The following is a 17,844-nucleotide window of genomic DNA, read 5'->3' as shown; positions in this document are numbered from 1 at the left end:
TGTGTTTGTGTGTGTGTGTATTTAAAGCATCTTATTTCTTCCCAGTGACTCTTTCTTTCAACAAAACAAATTAAGACAGTGGCCACGTTTGAAAATGTATGCCCCATTCCAAATCTATTGTAAATTGTTCTTCTGGTTCTGCTTACTTTGCTCTGTATCTGTTCATACAAATCTTTCTAAGTTTTCCTGAATTCTTCATATTTATCCTTACTTCTGGTGCAACAATATTCAATTACATTCATTTATCACAATTTGATCACTTAATAAGGGCATGCATTTCCTTCCAGTACTGTGCTATTACGAGAAAAAGTGTTACTATAAAAATTTCTGCATATATGGGACCATTCCCTCTGTCTTTGATCTCCTTGGGGATATATGCCTAGTAATCCTATCACTGGATCAAAGGATATGTACAGTTTAGTTACTTTTTAGTATAATTCCAAAGTGTTTTCTAGAGTGGATAGACCAATTCACAGTGCCACCAAAAGTGCTGCAGTGTGCCTGTTTTCCCACATCCCCTCCAATATTTACCATTTTTGTCTTGGGTCAATTTCCCAATCTCATGGGTATAAGGAGAAACCTCAAGGGTGTTTTAACTTGCATTCCTTTTATTATTTGTGAATTGCAGCATTTCTTCCCCACCCAATGTATCCTCCACACAGCAGCCAAAGTGATTTTCCTAAAGTGCAGGTCTGACTATATCACTCTCCTACTTAATAAACTTCTTGTGCCTCTTTGATCAAGTACAGAGTCAAGTGCAGGCATTTAAAGCCCCTCATAACCTGGTCCCAACTTACCTTTCCAGACTAATACATGTTACTCCCCTTCGCATATACTATGGTCAAGCCAAAGCAGTCATTTTGCTTATCAAGAACTCCATTTCCCATCTCTGTGCCTTTGCACTGGCTGTCCTCCATGCCTGGAATGCCCTCGCTCCCCATTTCTACCTCTTATAATCCATAGTTTCCTTCAAAACACAGCTCAAGCACCATCTTCTAGAGGCAGCTAAGTGGTGCTACAGTAGATAGACAGGGCACTGGGCCTGGAGACAGGAAGACAAGTTCAAATCCAGCCTCAGACACCAGCTGTGTGACCCTGGGCACCCACTTAACCTCTGTTTGCCTTAGTTTCCCTACCTGTAAAGTGAGGACAAAATACCTATCTCCTAGGGTTGTTGTGAAAACCAGATGAGATAACATTTGTTTTAAAAAAAAAAGAAAACTTAGCCCATTGCCTGGTGTGTGATAGGCAGCAGGTAAATGCTTATTCCCTCTTCTTCTTCTGCAGTGTCTACATGAAGCCTTTCTTCTTGACTCTCTCAGCTGCTAGCACACCCCCTCAAAAAATTACCACAAACCTATATACACATCTCCCCTCTGGGTACACTATAAGGTCTTTGAGGGCAAGGACTATTTCACTTCTGTGATCCTAGAGCTTAGCACAGAGCCTGGCACAAAGTAGGCCCTTTAGGCTCAATGACAGTTTATTTGAAATCAGAAAATGCTAATGCTATTTAATGTCTACTTTTTTCCATTATTTTCCCCGAGACTGTTGACATTTTTTCCCTCTAAATGAATTTTGTTATTATTATCTAGTTCTACGAAGTAATTGTTCTCAAAATGTAGTCCAGTCACCCTTAGGGGTCTTTGAGACCCTTTCAGAGGGTCCCCAAGGTCAAAATTATTTTAATAATAATACTGAAAAGTTTTAATTTCTAAAATGATAAATTTCAATAGATACAATTTCCATAAACAAAAACTCTTCAGGGTGTAATTTTTAAGGGTGTAAAAGGGGACCAAGACCAAAAAGTCTGAGAACCATTGGTATAAAGTAACTCCTTGATAGTTTCAAGGATATAGCACTAAATATACAAATTAATTTAGGTGGCATCATGTTATTATAAAGATGTGACAATGAACACTGAATCTCTATATTTTTGTAAAAATCATGTTTACTTCTCTCTCACTCTCTCTGTATATAAATATATATATATATATACATATACATGTATACATGTACACACATACCACATACACACACACATATATATATGTATGTATGTATGTATGTATGTATGTATATGTATACATACATACCTTGTAGTTACTTTGAATGGAATTTCTTTTTCTATCTACCCCTGCTGAGTTTTGTAGACTGATTATTCTTGTGGGGTTTATTTTATATCCTGCTACCTCCCTAAATTACTAATTATTTTAGGTGACTCTTAAGGATTCTCTAAGTAAAGAGATAATTTTACCTCCTCATCACCTATGTTTATTCCCTTAATTTCTTTTCTTGTCCTTGTCATAACTATAATTTCTAGAGCTATTATCAAATAATAGTCATCAATGAACATCCTTGCTTCACTTTTGCTCAAATTAAAAAGGCTTCTAGCATTTCTTATTCCATTACAGATAATGCTAACTGTTGGCTTTAGATTTAGTAATTACTTGTCAAATTAAGAAAAGGTTTGTTAAATCTTATGCTTTTAGCATTTATAACATGAATGAATGCTCTATTTTGTCAAAGGCTTTTTTGTATGTATTGATATAATTATGTGATTTTTTTCTTATTTTCATCATTAATATAGCCTATCATGTTTATAGTTTTCCTAAAGGTAAAGCATCCTTCTTTTGAATATAATTCTGTAGCTGCTTTCTTAATATAATGAATATTTTTATGTCAAGCTTAGTTAATTAATGCTCATTTATAGTTTTCTTTCTCCGCTTTTATCCTCCCTAATTTGCCTCTAATCTTTCTCAAGTACTTAAGTACCTGGCTTACCATTTTCTCCTTTTTTTTCTTTTTTTTTGGTGAGACAATTGGGGTTGAGCGACTAGCCCAGAGTCACACAGCCAGTAACCCTCCTTTCCAGAATTTTGCCTGGAATCAAAGTTGTGCTCACTGTCCTATAGTTTGAAGGTTTTATTCACTTCTTTTTTTTTTTTCAAAATTAGGACCTTTGCCCTTCTCCAATCCCACAGAGTCTCTTCCATTTTCCATGGTTTTTCTAAGATCACTGAGGATGGCTCAGCATTTGCATCTGCCAGTTTTTTTCAGTACCCCCAAAACATAGCTCATCTGGGCCAAATGACATGAATCCTTCAAGGGCAGCTCAGAGCTCTTAGTATCTCCTCACTTATCATAGACATCATTTTGCTCTATCCTTTCCAGTTCAAAGGTCACTCTCCTTGCCAGAGAAAACAGAAGCAAAAGAAGAAGGAAGCAGTTCTGCTTTCTCTCTCTCATCAGGTATCATCATCTCAGCCACCGTGAGCAGCAGGCCTGTGCTTTCTTTGATCTTTTTCTCTCTCCTTACCCACCTTAAAAAAACCCCAGAAATCTAAAAACACCTTTTCGGCTATCCTTGGTCATTCTTGCCAGTGTCAGCTTATTCTGACCTTGACAACTCTTGATACTATTTTTACAAGACTATGTCACCATTTTGTGTAATACTGTATGGAGGCAGCTGGGGGCAATGGAGAGAGCACTGGGCCTCTTTCAGCACTAGGTTGAGTCAGGAAGCCTGGAGTTCAAACCCAGTCTCAAGCACTTACTAGATATGGGACCCTGAGAAAGTCACAACCTCTGTTTGGCTGAATTTCTCCAACTATCAAATAGAGATAATAATAGCACCTACCTTGCAGGGTTGTTGTGAGGATCAAATGAGATATTTGTAAAAAGTTCTTAGCATAGTACTTGGCACATAAGTTGACTGGTAACTTCCATGTGCATCCACATCAATCTCTTCAGACAATTCCTCTTTCTTCTTATCAGAACTGTTTCTCTTTGTACCTTCATAATTTCAACCTTGGGAATTTTCCATTCCTCTGAGGCTGACTTCTGATTTCTTTTAGTCCAAGGAGCCTTACCTTTACTTCCTTGGAACCCTCTGAAATCTGCTCTCTTAAAATCTAAGGTGTGTCTCTGATTATGCCAAGCTTTTCTCTCCTTTCTCAGTGAGTCAGGTATTTATCAAATACTTGCTATGTGCAGGTACTGTGCTAAACCCTGAGGATACAAAGATAAAAATGAAACAGTCCTTGCCCTCAAGGAGCTTGCATTCTAATAGCAGAGACATGTAAATAACTAGCATTTACAAAATAGAGTGTGTGGCAGGTAGTAACAGAGGGAAAGGCAGTTGCAGCTGGGCTGTAGGGTGGTGGCGGGAACTGGCAAAGGACTCCTACAGAATATGAGATGTATGCTGAGTCTAAAAGGAAGCCAGAGGAAATAAGAGGCAGAGATATGAACTTCCATTCCAAAACTTCAGAGGTGATGATACCTTTGAACCTGAGCAGGTACCTGTGTGTGTGTGCACATATACACATATGTGTATATACACATATACATATACAAACACAAGCAATCGCTACAACCCTCCTCCCTAGAGTTACTGTAGTATAGATGACTTCTAATGTTGTTTCCAGTATCAAGATGTTCTGATTTTTATGGCTGTCTGGGTAGGACCCAACATTAAATAATATATTAAATATATCTATAGACATATATATGTATACACACACATTTTAGATAGATAGATAGATAGATAGATAGATAGATAGATAGATAGATAGATAAGTTAATTTTTATGGAGTATTTATGGGGTAAGGAATATATCCTTTCTTCAGAACTATCCCCGTAACATAACACTTGCCTTTCTCTTGAATCAGTTTCGTTTTAGTTCCAGTACAATTTTGGGCAGTCACCCAATTGGCCCAAAACACTACAAATATTGATTTGTGGGCAAAGTGATCAGTCACAATGTGTCCAAATAGTCATGTGACTGGCAAGACTATAATTCTGGATCTTTGCTGAACTGAAAAGTTATAGTCAGAACTGCTTGGAAAGAGCTCTGCTACTGTACAGAGTCAATATATCCTGAGCACATACATACTGGTCCCAACACAAAAGGCTTCTCACTTAAGAGTCTTTGAAGAATACATAGACAGCCACCAAACAAGAGAAACAGGGGTTTGGAAGGCTGGGAGAGAGAAGATTGCATTCCATTTTGGAAATGGACTGTGATAGTTTCTTCTTTAAGCCATCCCAGGACTCTCCTTTGGGAATGATGAGCATTGCCAGCTATCATTGATTCTGCTGAGCAAGCTTGCTTTGATTCCTCCTTCAGAGAGATTAAGTGTTACAGGCCTGCCTGCTCAGCTATCCTTGGCAACATCATAGGGAACAACTGACATGGTTACCTTCTTGTCATCTGGAATGGGAGTGGGGGCAGATTACCATTGCCCCTCCCTCACTCAGCTATAGCCAGTATAATAGGTCTCCCAGACCCCAACAGGTCGTGGATTGAGGATGCTACTTACTAGTAGAAGGCAAGCCCCCTCAGATTCAAAATTGTTGAGAAGGCTTGTCACTTTTTCTGTTTCTTAATAGACATTCCCCTTCTCCCCAATTAAAGACAAATTCCTTCCTTGGAAGAAGGTAACCACCTCCACTGACCTTCAGAGCTAGCAGTTAAGAATGCAGAAGATAAGATATTGCCTTAGCTGTGGAGGAAGAGCTGAGGAGCAGAGTTGGATCCTAACAAGGAGGAACATATGACCTCCTACTGTAGACAGGGCTTTCAGACACAGGTTTTCTGGGGTCTCTCTTGTCCTTGGGAGGTGGTTGTATTTTTTTTTCTTTCCTTTTCCCTCCAATTAAGAGGAAGAGCAAAAGCTTGACTCAGCTCTCGTGCTCTCTCTCGCCCCCTCCTGGCTGCTCATGAGAACAGCAGCCTCTTGGCTTCGCTCTCCCTTTCTTCTCTAGGTAACAGCCAAGAAAGAGGGCTGGGAGTTTGGGGGCTCTATTCTCTCAGCTCTCCTCCCTTCTAGACACCCAGGAGAGCAAAGGAGCTGAGCCAAACTTTCCTCCTCTACCCTAACTTACTTCACCCCTTTTCCAAGTGGCCCGAAAAGCTTTCCTTTGCTCTTTCACTCTTCTTTCCAAGTGCCCTATGACAGGCTTCCAGTTCTACCTTCCTTTTAGTACTTGCATAGTTTATGGTTATTTTTCAAATTCGATCTTCATTATATAAGAAGGATTTTGGATGGGTTTGTACATTTGCATCAAGTCAGGCATTTCCTTTGATAGTGTTGGTCCTTCATAAGTCTCATTAATTGTCTTTAATTAATACAGCTTGGTTGGGAGGGAGGCAGTGGCCAGTACATATAAGATCCTGAGAACACTGGCCCACAACAAATTTGGAGTCAAGCAGGCTTGGGAAGAGAGAGTGAGTATACAATTCATTAAGTATTCCTCCCTCTTCCTTTCCAAGGAGATCCCCAAGCTGCTCCCAAACAAAGCGAGTCAAAACTTAGGAAGGCTAATTTTACATCATGGTATTGTCAGGCTGTATGTAACAATGGTTTTAATAGGAAATGTCAAAGGAATGAAAAGATAGCAAACCTTATAGACTTGTCCATAGGTACCATTTCCAACCACTTGTACTAGTTCAAATATTCCTGCTGGATCCTGTAAGAGGAAGAGAAAATATAGTTATCCCTCATGCAGAAAGATCTGGATATTTAGGGAATGACTTGAATTGTGTCTCTAACTGGCCCTGCTCATTGAGAACACACATGGAAAGATTACAGAATGTCAGATCTAGAAGGTAATCAAGTTCAATACCCTCCTTTTACAGAGGTGGAAACTGAGGCCTGGAGAGAGAAGGAAAGAGGAGTGCCCAAGGTCACAGATGTAGGAAGAGATGCAGAGCCAGGATTCTTTGTCTCCAGATCTAGTGTTGAGGACCTCTGCTGGTGGTCTCCTTCCATCTAAATGTATTATCTTCTTGTTCCCATCTCTCCATCTTTCCCACAAGAAGGGCATAAGACAGTCACATGACATGAAATTTCCCCACCTCCCGGTTACAAATCAAAAGACTGGTATTTTTGCAGTTTAATTTTAAGTACACGTGGTCATTCTTTTTTTTTTTTAACTCCCTTGCTAATTCCATCAAAGTCTGCCAGTCTTCTTGCATAATACTATGCCTTTGAGAGCCCTCAATCCACTGCTTGTGCAACTATTTAGTGGGTATATCACTGAAATCTAGAGCTAAAAGGGTACTTGGAGGCCACCAAATCTGAACCCCTTATCTTATAGATGAGGAAACTGAGGCCCAGAGAGGGGAAGTGACTTGTCCAATGTTGTACAGTGAGCAGCAAGGCCAAGATTTGAACTGGACTCCTCTGACTCCAAATCCCATGCCCTTTCCACTGCACCAAGAAATTCATTTAAAAAAAAAAAGATTTTACTCATAGTTTGATTAGAGATTAAACAAGGCCCTTAACCTCTTTTGCCCCAAGTTTCCTTATTAATAAAATGGAAACAATGAGGTAGCATGGTTCCTTGAGTAAATCCCTTACCCCTCTCTGGACCTCAGTTCCTTCCTCTCTAAAGTGAGGAGACCGAAACAGATGATTTCAAAGGTCCTGCATTCATCTCCAATACACGATAAGTCTATGATGTCCTGTGTCTTGCATTATTAAAAAAAAACCAAACAACTTCTTTACTGGTTTATGTGCAAACGAGGGAATATTTCATTGCTCAACAAATATTTAGTGAGCATCTACTAAGGTATGGTGTTCAGTGCTTCAAAATGAAGTGGATCATTCACTTGTTCACAATTATCTGATCCAGTTCTCCACTGTTGTCCACATCCAAATTTGATCTTGGTAATGATTTAGAGAGGTGGATAGCTTTCTATACAAACTGAAGGTGTGATTGAGTCTCTATGGGAGAAATGACTGGGCAAATGGGCTGGATAATAACCAAATCTTTGCTGTATTTTGGTCAATATAGATATACCCACTCACCTTTCCCCAACATATTCCATTCCCACTGATTACATGCAGACAAACATATGGCTCATACAAGAGCTCCATGGTTGGATTCTGCTGGGACACATTGGGACAAAGCGAATGAATGGCTCATGGTCAACCAAAAAACATTTATTAAGTGCCTACTATATGTTAGGCACTATCCAAGTACTAGGGATACAAGAATAAAACTGAAATTAGTCCTTGCCCTCAAGGAGTTAGTATTCTGTTGGGAAAGACCATGTGTATACATGTAAATGACTATATACAGAAATGATACATACCAAGTAATTTTGGCAGGGGTAGGGATGGGACAATATCAAAAAAGGCTTCACATACAAGGTATCACCTGAGCTTTGAAACTCAACAACTCTACCTCTCCTTGGCTGGATGCAGCTCCCATTCATCTGAGAAGGCAGCTCTCTTTTTTACCAAAATTATTTTCAAAATAAATGTCACCAAGAGACAATCTCATCAATAATCAATTATTTCATGGCCTAGGTCTCCTTTTAATTGTCCAAGTTAGATAAAAGTTGTTTTTTTTATTAAGAAATTAGAAGTAAAAGTAGATCACTCTTGGGGTGATCTTGATATAAAATGTGTTACTTTTATAATAACTCATGGTGAGATTTATGTGATGAAAAGCATAGCCAAGAAAAGGAGTTTTTCTGTATCTGCTTGAACCATTTATCACCTTAGCAGAATTCTTCTGTAGATATCATTGGGAGATTTATGGGAAACATTATTAACTTGGTAGGATCAGTCTGTGGCCAACTGTCAAAACCATCAGTCACATTAGTTGATGCCTATTGATATCACTGCCTGAAGGACCATTCTTTGTTTCCTTCAAGGTCCTTATTTGGGCAACTGAAGGCACAGAATTAGTGAGAGACTACGTTTTCTGCATGTGAAGGGACCACTTAAGATTCTCTTTAGAATTTCTCTGCGATTCTTTGATGACAAACCTAGTTTATATTCTCTAAAGTCCTTTTTGGAGTCCCATGCAGTGAAATGAATAAAGCAAGGCCCTTATTTGGACTTGGTCGGAGGTAGCTGTGATCATTCAAAAGTCGGCTATTAGGGAAAATAATCAATATGGTTTCAAGTCTGCACCTATTTATTTAGAATTCATTTGAGCCATATCCACATTACTTTAGAAACATTCTTCCTCCCCTAAAATTAAAAAAAAATGTTCTGATACTTCCAGCATTCCTCTTTAGCAGAAGTCTCAAAGATTCAAGTTTTGGATTGAATTTCACCTTCCCTTTAGAACTTGTAAATAAAGTGTTTTCCTGTGTATCTTTCTCTGGGGTCTTTCCTTTGAAGTTTACCCTATTTATCTCCAATATAGGTATAGTGGAAAGAATATTGAATGTGAAGTAACAGAAATAGGGTTTCAATCTCAGCTCTTCTCTTTACAAAGTCACTTCCCTGCCCTATGCCTCAGTTTCCCCCTCTATAGAACGAGGAGGTTGGAGTTGATGGCCTCTAAGGTCCCTTTTGGATCTAGAACTAGGATCCTATGATCTTAGATCAGTAGATAACACTGGGAAAAGAAGAGCTGTGTTTTAGAGGCAGCATATTCAAACTACAATTTGTCTGTTCTAAGACAAGATTTTATTTTCTACTATTTTTTCCTCTAACTTTTCACTTACTAAGTGAGGCATGGATGTCTAAAAGTGATGGTTAAGCAATAGACTAGGACAGTGGCACCCTGAGTTCTCCTCTCAACTTTACCACTGACCTGTAGTCAGAGGCAAAAATGTAAATTCTGTAACCTCAAGCAAAATCTAAGAAGGAATGTTTGATATCAGAAAACAAACAGCTATCCATCAGAGAAGCCCTCCTTCTTTCACGGTCCTCCAAGCCACAGAATTGTCACCCTGCCTGCAGTGTTACCTTGAGAAGAAGTCTGGGGTCTTCTCCCTGCCATGGTTTTCTTATATCTGGAAGGAAAGTGACCAGAAAACAAGCTAACCCCATCCCATAGGCAGTGCTTCTTAAACCGTGGGCTGCGAAACATTTGGCAACAATAAAAGGTTTCTAAACGTGCAAGGACCAAAAATTAATTCAAAATCAAATGCCTAATGATTCCAAGGTGTTTCTGGCAGTGCTTGCCCATGTTGCATCCCCTAACTTAACTGCAGCCTTGGTTCTGAACACAAAGTATGCACACTTTGCACTGTGCATGCCTTCAGGTCACACAATGCTAACAAACACTGCTGAAACTCAAAAAGGGGTTAGAAGTGGGAAAAGTTTAAGAAACTCTGCATAAGGGACTGAGAAGAAACTGGTAAAAACCAAATTGTAGGTTTAGAGATTTAGAGCTGGATGGGATCTTAGAGGCCACTGAATCCAGCCCACTCCATTATTTTACAGAGGGGGAAACTGAGGTTTGAGACGCTAGATGACTTGCCAATGATGACACAGCTAGTGTCAGAGGGAGGATTTGAATCCAGGTCTTCCTGCCTTCAAGCTCAGTATACAATCTGTTACACTATGCTGCCTCTCATGAAGTCCTAAAGCATTCTATGAACAGTTCCATGAAAAGCAACACAGCTTAGTGGGTCGAGAGCTGGCCTCAAAGCCAAGAAGACCTGAGTTCAAATCTTAACCTCTGACGCATCCTGGCTTTGACACTCTGGGTACAATTGCTTCATTCTTTAGTGCCTCAGGCAGCTGTAACAGAGCAGATTCTGATCTGCAGGGCTATAGGGAGTTCCCTCCATCAATGGAACCATAGGTTCTGTCTAAGAAAAAAATCCTACATGCATATATGTGGTTTTGTCGTACTTTCGAACACACAGATAACCAGGCTGACTATGCCCAGACCTTCAGGAAATTTCAGGGCTTCCTCCTCTAGCCATTAGTATTTTGAGGCTCTGTGATTTTAAATTTAGCCTAAGAAAAGGAAAATTTGGTGGGTTAGAAGACAGAAAAGACTAGTCGAAGGAAAGTCAGCTGTTGTACTATTCTAGGCACACAGGGATCGACACGGAATCACAGGGTCATAGACTCGGAGCTCTAAGGGACCTTAGACATCATTTAGTCCAACCCCATCATTTTACAGAGGAGGAAACAGATCCCTGGAGAGGCAAAGTGACTTGCCAAGATCGTCCAAGGAGTAAGTGGCCAAAGCAGAATTTGAATGTAGGTAAATTTGACCCCAAGTTACCTGGAAGGAAGAAATGGTAGGATTTGGTGGCAGCTTGGATTTGGAAGATGAAGGAGGGGAAAAGAGTCACAGATAAGGCCAAGCTTCAAGTCAGAAAGACTAAAAGAATGGCAGTAACATTGGTGTACCTAAGGGAAGGCAGTTTGAGGAGGAAAATGATGAGCTTTGATTCGGACACTGTAAGCCTTGAACTAAGAGCAGCGTTTCCAAGGGAAAGTGTCCCGTACACCATCAGAACATAGGAGAAAAGCCCACAAGCGAGGGGCAAAAGCTGGGGATGGAGAAAGCTGAACGATGTCTTCACATAGGTAATAGCTGAAGTCATGGAAAAACATGAACTGGAAAAGGGCAAGAATAGAACCTTAGGAGGCACTCACAGTTACACGGTGGGGGGAGAAGCAAAGACAGGGAGGCCCAGAGAGGGGAAAGTCCCTAGCCTAAGGTCACTTGGATCCTCTGGCTCCAAAGCCGGTGCCCTTTCCAGCACTGAAATAGCTGACGATGGAGTCTAGGGGAGGTGGAGGGGTCCAGAATAGCTAGGAGGGGTTAATGGGCTGGGTGAAATGGGAGCAGTGAGTGACTGAAGGGCAGAGAACAGGTTTGGGCAGTGTGGTGGGGGAGTAGGAGAGATGGCAGGTACATTAACATATAAATAGAATGCAATTGCAAGAGAAATCATCTGCTGTTTTGGATTAGCCCATGTCGTTGCCTTCCTCCAAGCCTGTATAATCAGAGATAATGCAAACTCAAAGACCACAATGATCAGGAAGGAGCATCACTGATTGCCCTTTGGGACAATCAACCCTAGGGATTCGGGGACAAAGAATTAATCTTATAGCCCCAAAGACATTGCCTGGGAGTCTAAGCTACTTCAGGTATGGCTAGCTGTGTGAAAGATACACAGAACCTTAAAGGGGTAGTGCCTCACACTTATGGGAAGTCCTCAGTGCCACATCACCAATAACCACAGTCAATTCAGCGGGCCCTGCTTGGAATGGACGTCTGAGGTGGGGGTGAAAATTTCACCACGCCTTAGTGACAAACATGAGGGGGCTGGACCCGATGACCTCTGGAAGGGCCTTCCAGCTGTTATTCTATGCTTTCTTTAGCTTCAAGACACGTGTCAGAATTCTTTGGATCTCTCTCTCTCTCTCTCTCTCTCTCTCTCTCTCTCTCTCTCTCTCTGTCCCCATCTCTCCTCTCCTCTTCTCTCTCCCTCCCTCCCTTTCCTCTCCTCTTTTCTTTTTTTCTTCTCTCCCCCCCTCCTCTTCTCTCTTCTCTCTCTCCCCTTCCCTCTCCTCTCGTCTCTCCTTTTCTCTTCTTCTTCTTCTTCTTCTTCTTCTTCTTCTTCTTCTTCTTCTTCTTCTTCTTCTTCTTCTTCTTCTTCTTCTTCTCTCCCTCTCCCCCCTCCACTATTATTTTTGGAGAAACTAAACTTGCAATCATATCAGTGTAGAAATACTTAGTGAGGAAACTCCCTCTACCAATGTACATAGGCACCTATTTTAAACTTGGTCTTATGAGAATTGCCTGGGGCACTAAGGGTTTCCATGACTTGTTCAGGGTCACACAGCCAGCAGGTGTTAGAGGCAGGATTGAACTCAGATCTTTCTAACTCTTTGGCTAAAGACAAGGCTGCCACTCTAGAGTCTACTGTGTCAAGCTGCCTCTCCTATTGTTTTTGGCTATGGAAATCACACTTAATGCCTTCTGACTTTCATAAAGATGTCTAAGACCAAAGCACTTAGACCCTCTATTTTCCTCAGATCACCAAGGGAAACAGTGGGCCCAGTAAGAAGTATTGAGGCTACCACGCTGGACTTTGCCTTAGATCCTTGGAACATCCTTGTTTGGTTGGGCATCGTCACCTGGAACATACTGGATAGATCTTCTGGCTGGGCCAAGTCCTTAACGAACCCACTCATCTGTTTTCCCTTTGCTAACTTTCAAACCTCTATAGTCTGTACCACCACTTATTGCTTATTGCCAAGCTCCTATACTTTCTGTTGACAGGTGCCAAAATTCTGACCCACACGTTCATCACTTGGAGGGCAATTATTACAATGCATCTTACCATATGCCAGCTTTCTTGCTTATTTTTATCACCTTTAGGGTGCTCCGAAAAACAGGACAGAGACAGTGACATTACATTTCTCCAGAAATGTGTGAAATAAATCACATACATTGAAACCCCAGAACAATGAAATGTACTTTAGTTGCCAACATGATAGTAGATTCATCCTGGACCATATTAAAGGTTTTAAGGGTGTACGTGTGTTTCAATTGAGAGGAACTTCCATCTAATCTATGGCTAAGGTCCTTGGGAAAACTTGAGTCTGGGGGAAATTCCCTCAACACTAAAGGTGATAAAAATCCAATCAAGTACAGCAAGTGAGAATGGAAAAATTTAGAAAATGAGGGTTTGTCCTGGCTTTTAGTGGACTAACTGCAACTTGAATCTAGATGATGCCACATTCAGTTTCGGCTCTGAAGCTGGGTGCCAAAGCGTTGGTTCACAAATCTCTTTCCCACCACTGCGATGACAATCTAATTTATTTATACCTAGAAGACTATTGCATGTGGCTCCTCTTTGAAAATTAATGCTTTCACCTTTATCTACTTTGGAGAGGCAGCCAGTGTGGTGGAAAGAGCGCTAGATTTGGCAGGAGAGACCTGGACTCAGCGACCCTTACTAGCTTTGGGATCCTGGGCAAGACATTTCCCCCCTCTTGGCCATAATTTCATCTGTACTATGGAGTTCAACGATCCATCAATAAGCATTTCCTAAGAGCCGATGTGTCAGGCACTAGGAGTTAATATTTGTGGCCCCTGAAAGTATCACAGGGTTGTCAGGAGGAATGAGCATTGTAAGCCTTAAAGTGATACATAAATGCGAGTTATTCTCTTCCACGTCCTTAGTTTGAAATCAGAAGACAAGGACCAAGGACACGACCCAGTCAGTGTTCTCTCCCAATTTTGTTTTTCTTTAATGTGTGTGGCAACAAGACCCTCTCTTCTCCTTGGGTTTGGAATTCCCTGCCCCATCATTTCCATGAGGATTTTTCCATTCCTCTCGTCATTTTTAGAAAATAGTTTGTTCGGTTTGCCTGTCTGTGGTTTTGCATATTTGCCCTAGTTTGCTTTTCTATCTCCTCTACGTGAGGAAAAAAGTCTGCATTCGTTCAACTTTTCTTCGTTGGCTTTATTCTTTCATGGGGGGCGGGGGGCGGAATCTAAACTGACCTTGAAAATTCTGTTCTGGCACTATCTTTGGTGCCCACTCCCATCTCCTAATTCTGAACGTTTGCACAAAATGTCCCCCCTACTCAGAATGTTCTCTCTCTCCTGACCTTGATCTCTTTAAACCCTTAGCTCCCCTTAAGACTCAGCTAAAATGTCACCTCCTATAAGAGGCCTTCCTGATTCCCCCAGGTGTTAGTCACACACACAACCCCTCTCAACAGACACCTTCCAAATTACTTTGTAGACTCATCCAATTTATGTAGCTGCCTATGTGTGGGTTCCCCCCCCAATAATCTTCTTGAGGGGAAAAATGTTTTTCTTTTCATCTCCAGAGCCCAACACAGTGTTTGTCACCTATAATAAGTACTTAAAACATGCTTGTGGAATTGAATAAAAAATAATCAAGGACAGAAATGGGGTATTTTCTGAGTGGAGCCATGGAAAGACAAAATCGAGCTTTTTTAAAAAGCTCTGTTTGTATTTTTAAAGCAGCATTAGCAATTACAGTGCTAATACTTGCGATACAATGAGTCTGTTGATTTCCCGTGGATGAGATAACTTTGCTAAATTATTATTCACATACTACCCCTTTAAAAAAAATCTCAATATGTAATAGAAGAGCGACAGAGGAAATACTCTTGATAGATTTCGTCTTCCTTGGTTTTTTGTTTGTTTGTTTGTTTTTGGTTTTTGACTGGCAGGACACAATCCCAAATACAAAGGGGGCAGTCTATAAATGTCATCAGAGTGCAGTAATACTTATGTATGCCAATGGGATTTTCAAAAGTCCTTTCACCTAAGGTTAATATTTAGCTTTTCTCAAAACAGACAAGCATCAAATGCTCCGTTCTTAAAGTTACCCTGCACTCATTCCACGGAGGTGCCTGCCTGCCTGCCGCTTTTGCAATACTCAGCTGCCCTTTGCATTCAGGGGAAGCTGGGAATAAAATAACAACTTCGAAAAAGAACTCAGTAAATGTGCTTGGTGGGGTGCAGTAAGAGCTCCGGGCTTATTGCAAAGGAAAGATGGTGCTTCCAAAATAACACTAATATTAGATAAAGCATTTACTAAGTGTTCACTGTATGCCAGGTGCTGTGCTAATTATATTATATTACTATATTAATATTAATAAAGGTCAGGCATGGGGGGGGGAAGGAAATGATCCACAAAGATGAAAACCTCAAACTTTACCAGAATCAGTTTCGGGAGAAATAAATGATTCTGCCAAAATCAAAATTACTAATGAGGAAAGATCAGACATGGGGGGGGATATACACGGGTGAAAACCTCCGACCTCTTACAGCAGTGGCGGTGGGCAAGGGAAGATAACCTCCCCCCCCCCGCCCCCCAAGCAGCTATGAGCTTTCTCCCTGAAAATGCGCAACAAACTCAAACCAAAAAGAAGCAACTCTTTAAAAAGTGAGAAACTTCCTGAACTGCGTTTGCATTGGGTAAACCTGAACACTTCCGTTGATTTGACAGAATCTCTTCGTTTAGGAGAATTGTTTCCTTCTAAAGTGGATTTCTGAGCCCCGTGCCCACCCCACCCTATATGTGTGAATGTGTGAGTGTGTGTGTGTGTGTGTGTGTGTGTGTGTGTGTGTGTGTGAGAGAGAGAGAGAGAGAGAGAGAGAGAGAGAGAGAGAGAGAGAGAGAGAGAGAGAGAGAGAGAGAGAGGGTCACAGTGGAAAGGGTGCTAGATTTAGACTCAGAGGACTTGGGTTCTAATTTTGACTGCCCTTTCACTACCTGTGCGATCCAGGGCAAATCCCGTGTCTTCTTGGAGTCTCAGTTGAGTCCCCATATGTAAAGTGGGAAGGTTTGGCTAAGTGATCTCCAAGATCCCTTTCAGCTCTAAATCTACAGATCCTAGGAAGACTCCCACCTCCCACCACCACAGACACAGACAACACAGACACAGACACACAGACACACACACACAGACACACACACACACACACACACACGAAGAGAAGTTGAGCACCGCACTCTGTGGACCCCGCACTAGCCGAGGTCCAGGGAAGCCGTGCCCTGCAGGCAGGGATGGTCAGCCTCGACAGGCGCCGAACCTGCCCAGCTGGGCTGGCAAGGGGGGAGGGCAGGGGAGGCGAGCTTTGCCTCGGTCCTGGCCGGTCCCCTCTCCTCGCCCGTCAGAAGCACCCGTGCAATGCTGCTTGCATATGCCCCGCTCCCAGAGCCGGGTGCAGAGCCGCGCGCGCTTTAGACGGGCGCCAGCGGCGGGACGCCCGCACGCATGGCAAGCGCTCACTCACCCTCAGAGTGGACAGGTCGATGTGGTCCAGGCTCCGAGGCGACGAGACTCTAGCCATAGCCATTGTTGCAGTCGGGGCCGGGGCCGAAGCCCTGGCCGGGGACGTGGCTGGGGTCGGGGCAGGGGTTGGGGTTGGGGTTGGGGCGGGGGTCGAGGTGTAGGTCGGGATCGGAGATTGGCTTGGAGTTTGGCTCGGAGTTCGGTTCTGGGGCTGCAGAGATGCGAAGAGCAACGACGGCGACGGTAGTCAGAGGAGCCTGTCAGAGTGCGTTGGGCACGAGCTGAGGGCGCCAGCTGTACTGACCGAATGCCCGCCTGGGCTGCAACTCCCTTGGACTTGAGCTGACGGGGAGGGGGCAAAAGAGGGCGGGGAGGGGAGGGGAAAAGAGGAGGAGGGGGCAAAGTGGGGGGGGGGATGGAAGGAGGGCAGGACCAGAGGCCGGGATGCGGGGGGGGGGGCAGGAGAGGGAGGGGGAAGGAGGAGAGAGAAAGGGGAGGGGGAGGAGGAGGAGGAGGAGGAGGAGGAGGAGGGGGAGCCGGAGCCGGAGCCGGAGGGGGCCCGCCGGGGGTCACCCCGCCAGGGGGCCGCCGAAGGGCTGTGCGCTCCACCAGCCTGCGCCCGCGGCGCCCTGTCCCCAGAGCCAGTCCCCAGCCGATACGGCTTTTAGGAGGGCAGAGGTAATCGCCACTGCCCCTGCCTCCGTCCCTGTCGTCCCGCTGCCTCCCGACCCCACAGCTCCGCTCCAGCCACAGCAACAGCGTCCGGCCCCCGGCTCCTCGCAGGACAACTTTTTTGCAGAGACATTTCCTCGGGAAAAAAAAAAAAAAAGAAAGAAAAAGTTTGGGGAAGGAAGTGACGTGCCTCCGGGGCTGGGGAGGCTGCCGCCCGGGCCGGGGCCGGAGCCCGGAGCACGCGGGCTGCCGGACGCTCTGAAGGACCACGGGCCGGAGGGGCAGCGTGGGATCCGGAGGGACCATACGCGAAGTGCCCCCGCTTGGCCTCGTCCGCCAGCCCGCAGCTGCACGGACCGCACGTGGTCCTGCATGAAACTGGAAGCGCCCCCTAAGAAGGTTCCCCTGGGCTGAGGTCTGGTCCCACCGTTCATCCCTCCCGCCCTCAGGCTGGCGAGTGGAGCCCTGGGGCACCCTGACCGTTCGGGCTTTCACCCCCCTCAGTCCCCGGTGATCCAGGGAACTCCGTTCACGGATGTGACAGGGGAGCCTGCCCTGGCACTCTTTGCCGTCTAGGTAGGGAGAGACAGGGAATCCCGGGGAGCCCGGTGGGTCCTGTCAGTCAGCATCTTAAGATTCTAGATGTAGAGCTGCAGGTAAC

The 17,844-nt window shown here is 43.5% G+C and overlaps 1 protein-coding gene across 2 annotated transcripts in view; it reads right to left on the bottom strand.

Annotated features, from left to right (window-relative positions):
- Window positions 1-16,884, bottom strand: part of LOC110200036 (mitogen-activated protein kinase kinase kinase kinase 4-like) — a 233,465-nt gene extending 216,581 nt beyond the window's left edge. For both annotated transcript variants that reach the window (XM_078148062.1, XM_078148063.1), the window contains exons 1-2: window positions 16,513-16,884; window positions 6,409-6,474 (exon numbers count right to left, since the gene is read on the bottom strand). In XM_078148062.1, the coding sequence (XP_078004188.1) occupies window positions 6,409-6,474; window positions 16,513-16,575 (129 nt within the window). In that variant the 5' untranslated portion in view covers window positions 16,576-16,884. The remainder of the gene's footprint in view (window positions 1-6,408; window positions 6,475-16,512) is intronic.
- Window positions 16,885-17,844: the final 960 nt, after the last annotated feature.

Source organism: Phascolarctos cinereus, unplaced genomic scaffold, assembly GCF_003287225.1.
Source record: "Phascolarctos cinereus isolate Bilbo 61053 unplaced genomic scaffold, phaCin_HiC Scaffold_8;HRSCAF=390, whole genome shotgun sequence".
Taxonomy (NCBI): Eukaryota; Metazoa; Chordata; class Mammalia; order Diprotodontia; family Phascolarctidae; genus Phascolarctos; species Phascolarctos cinereus.
This window is presented reverse-complemented; position numbering and strand designations above follow the sequence as displayed.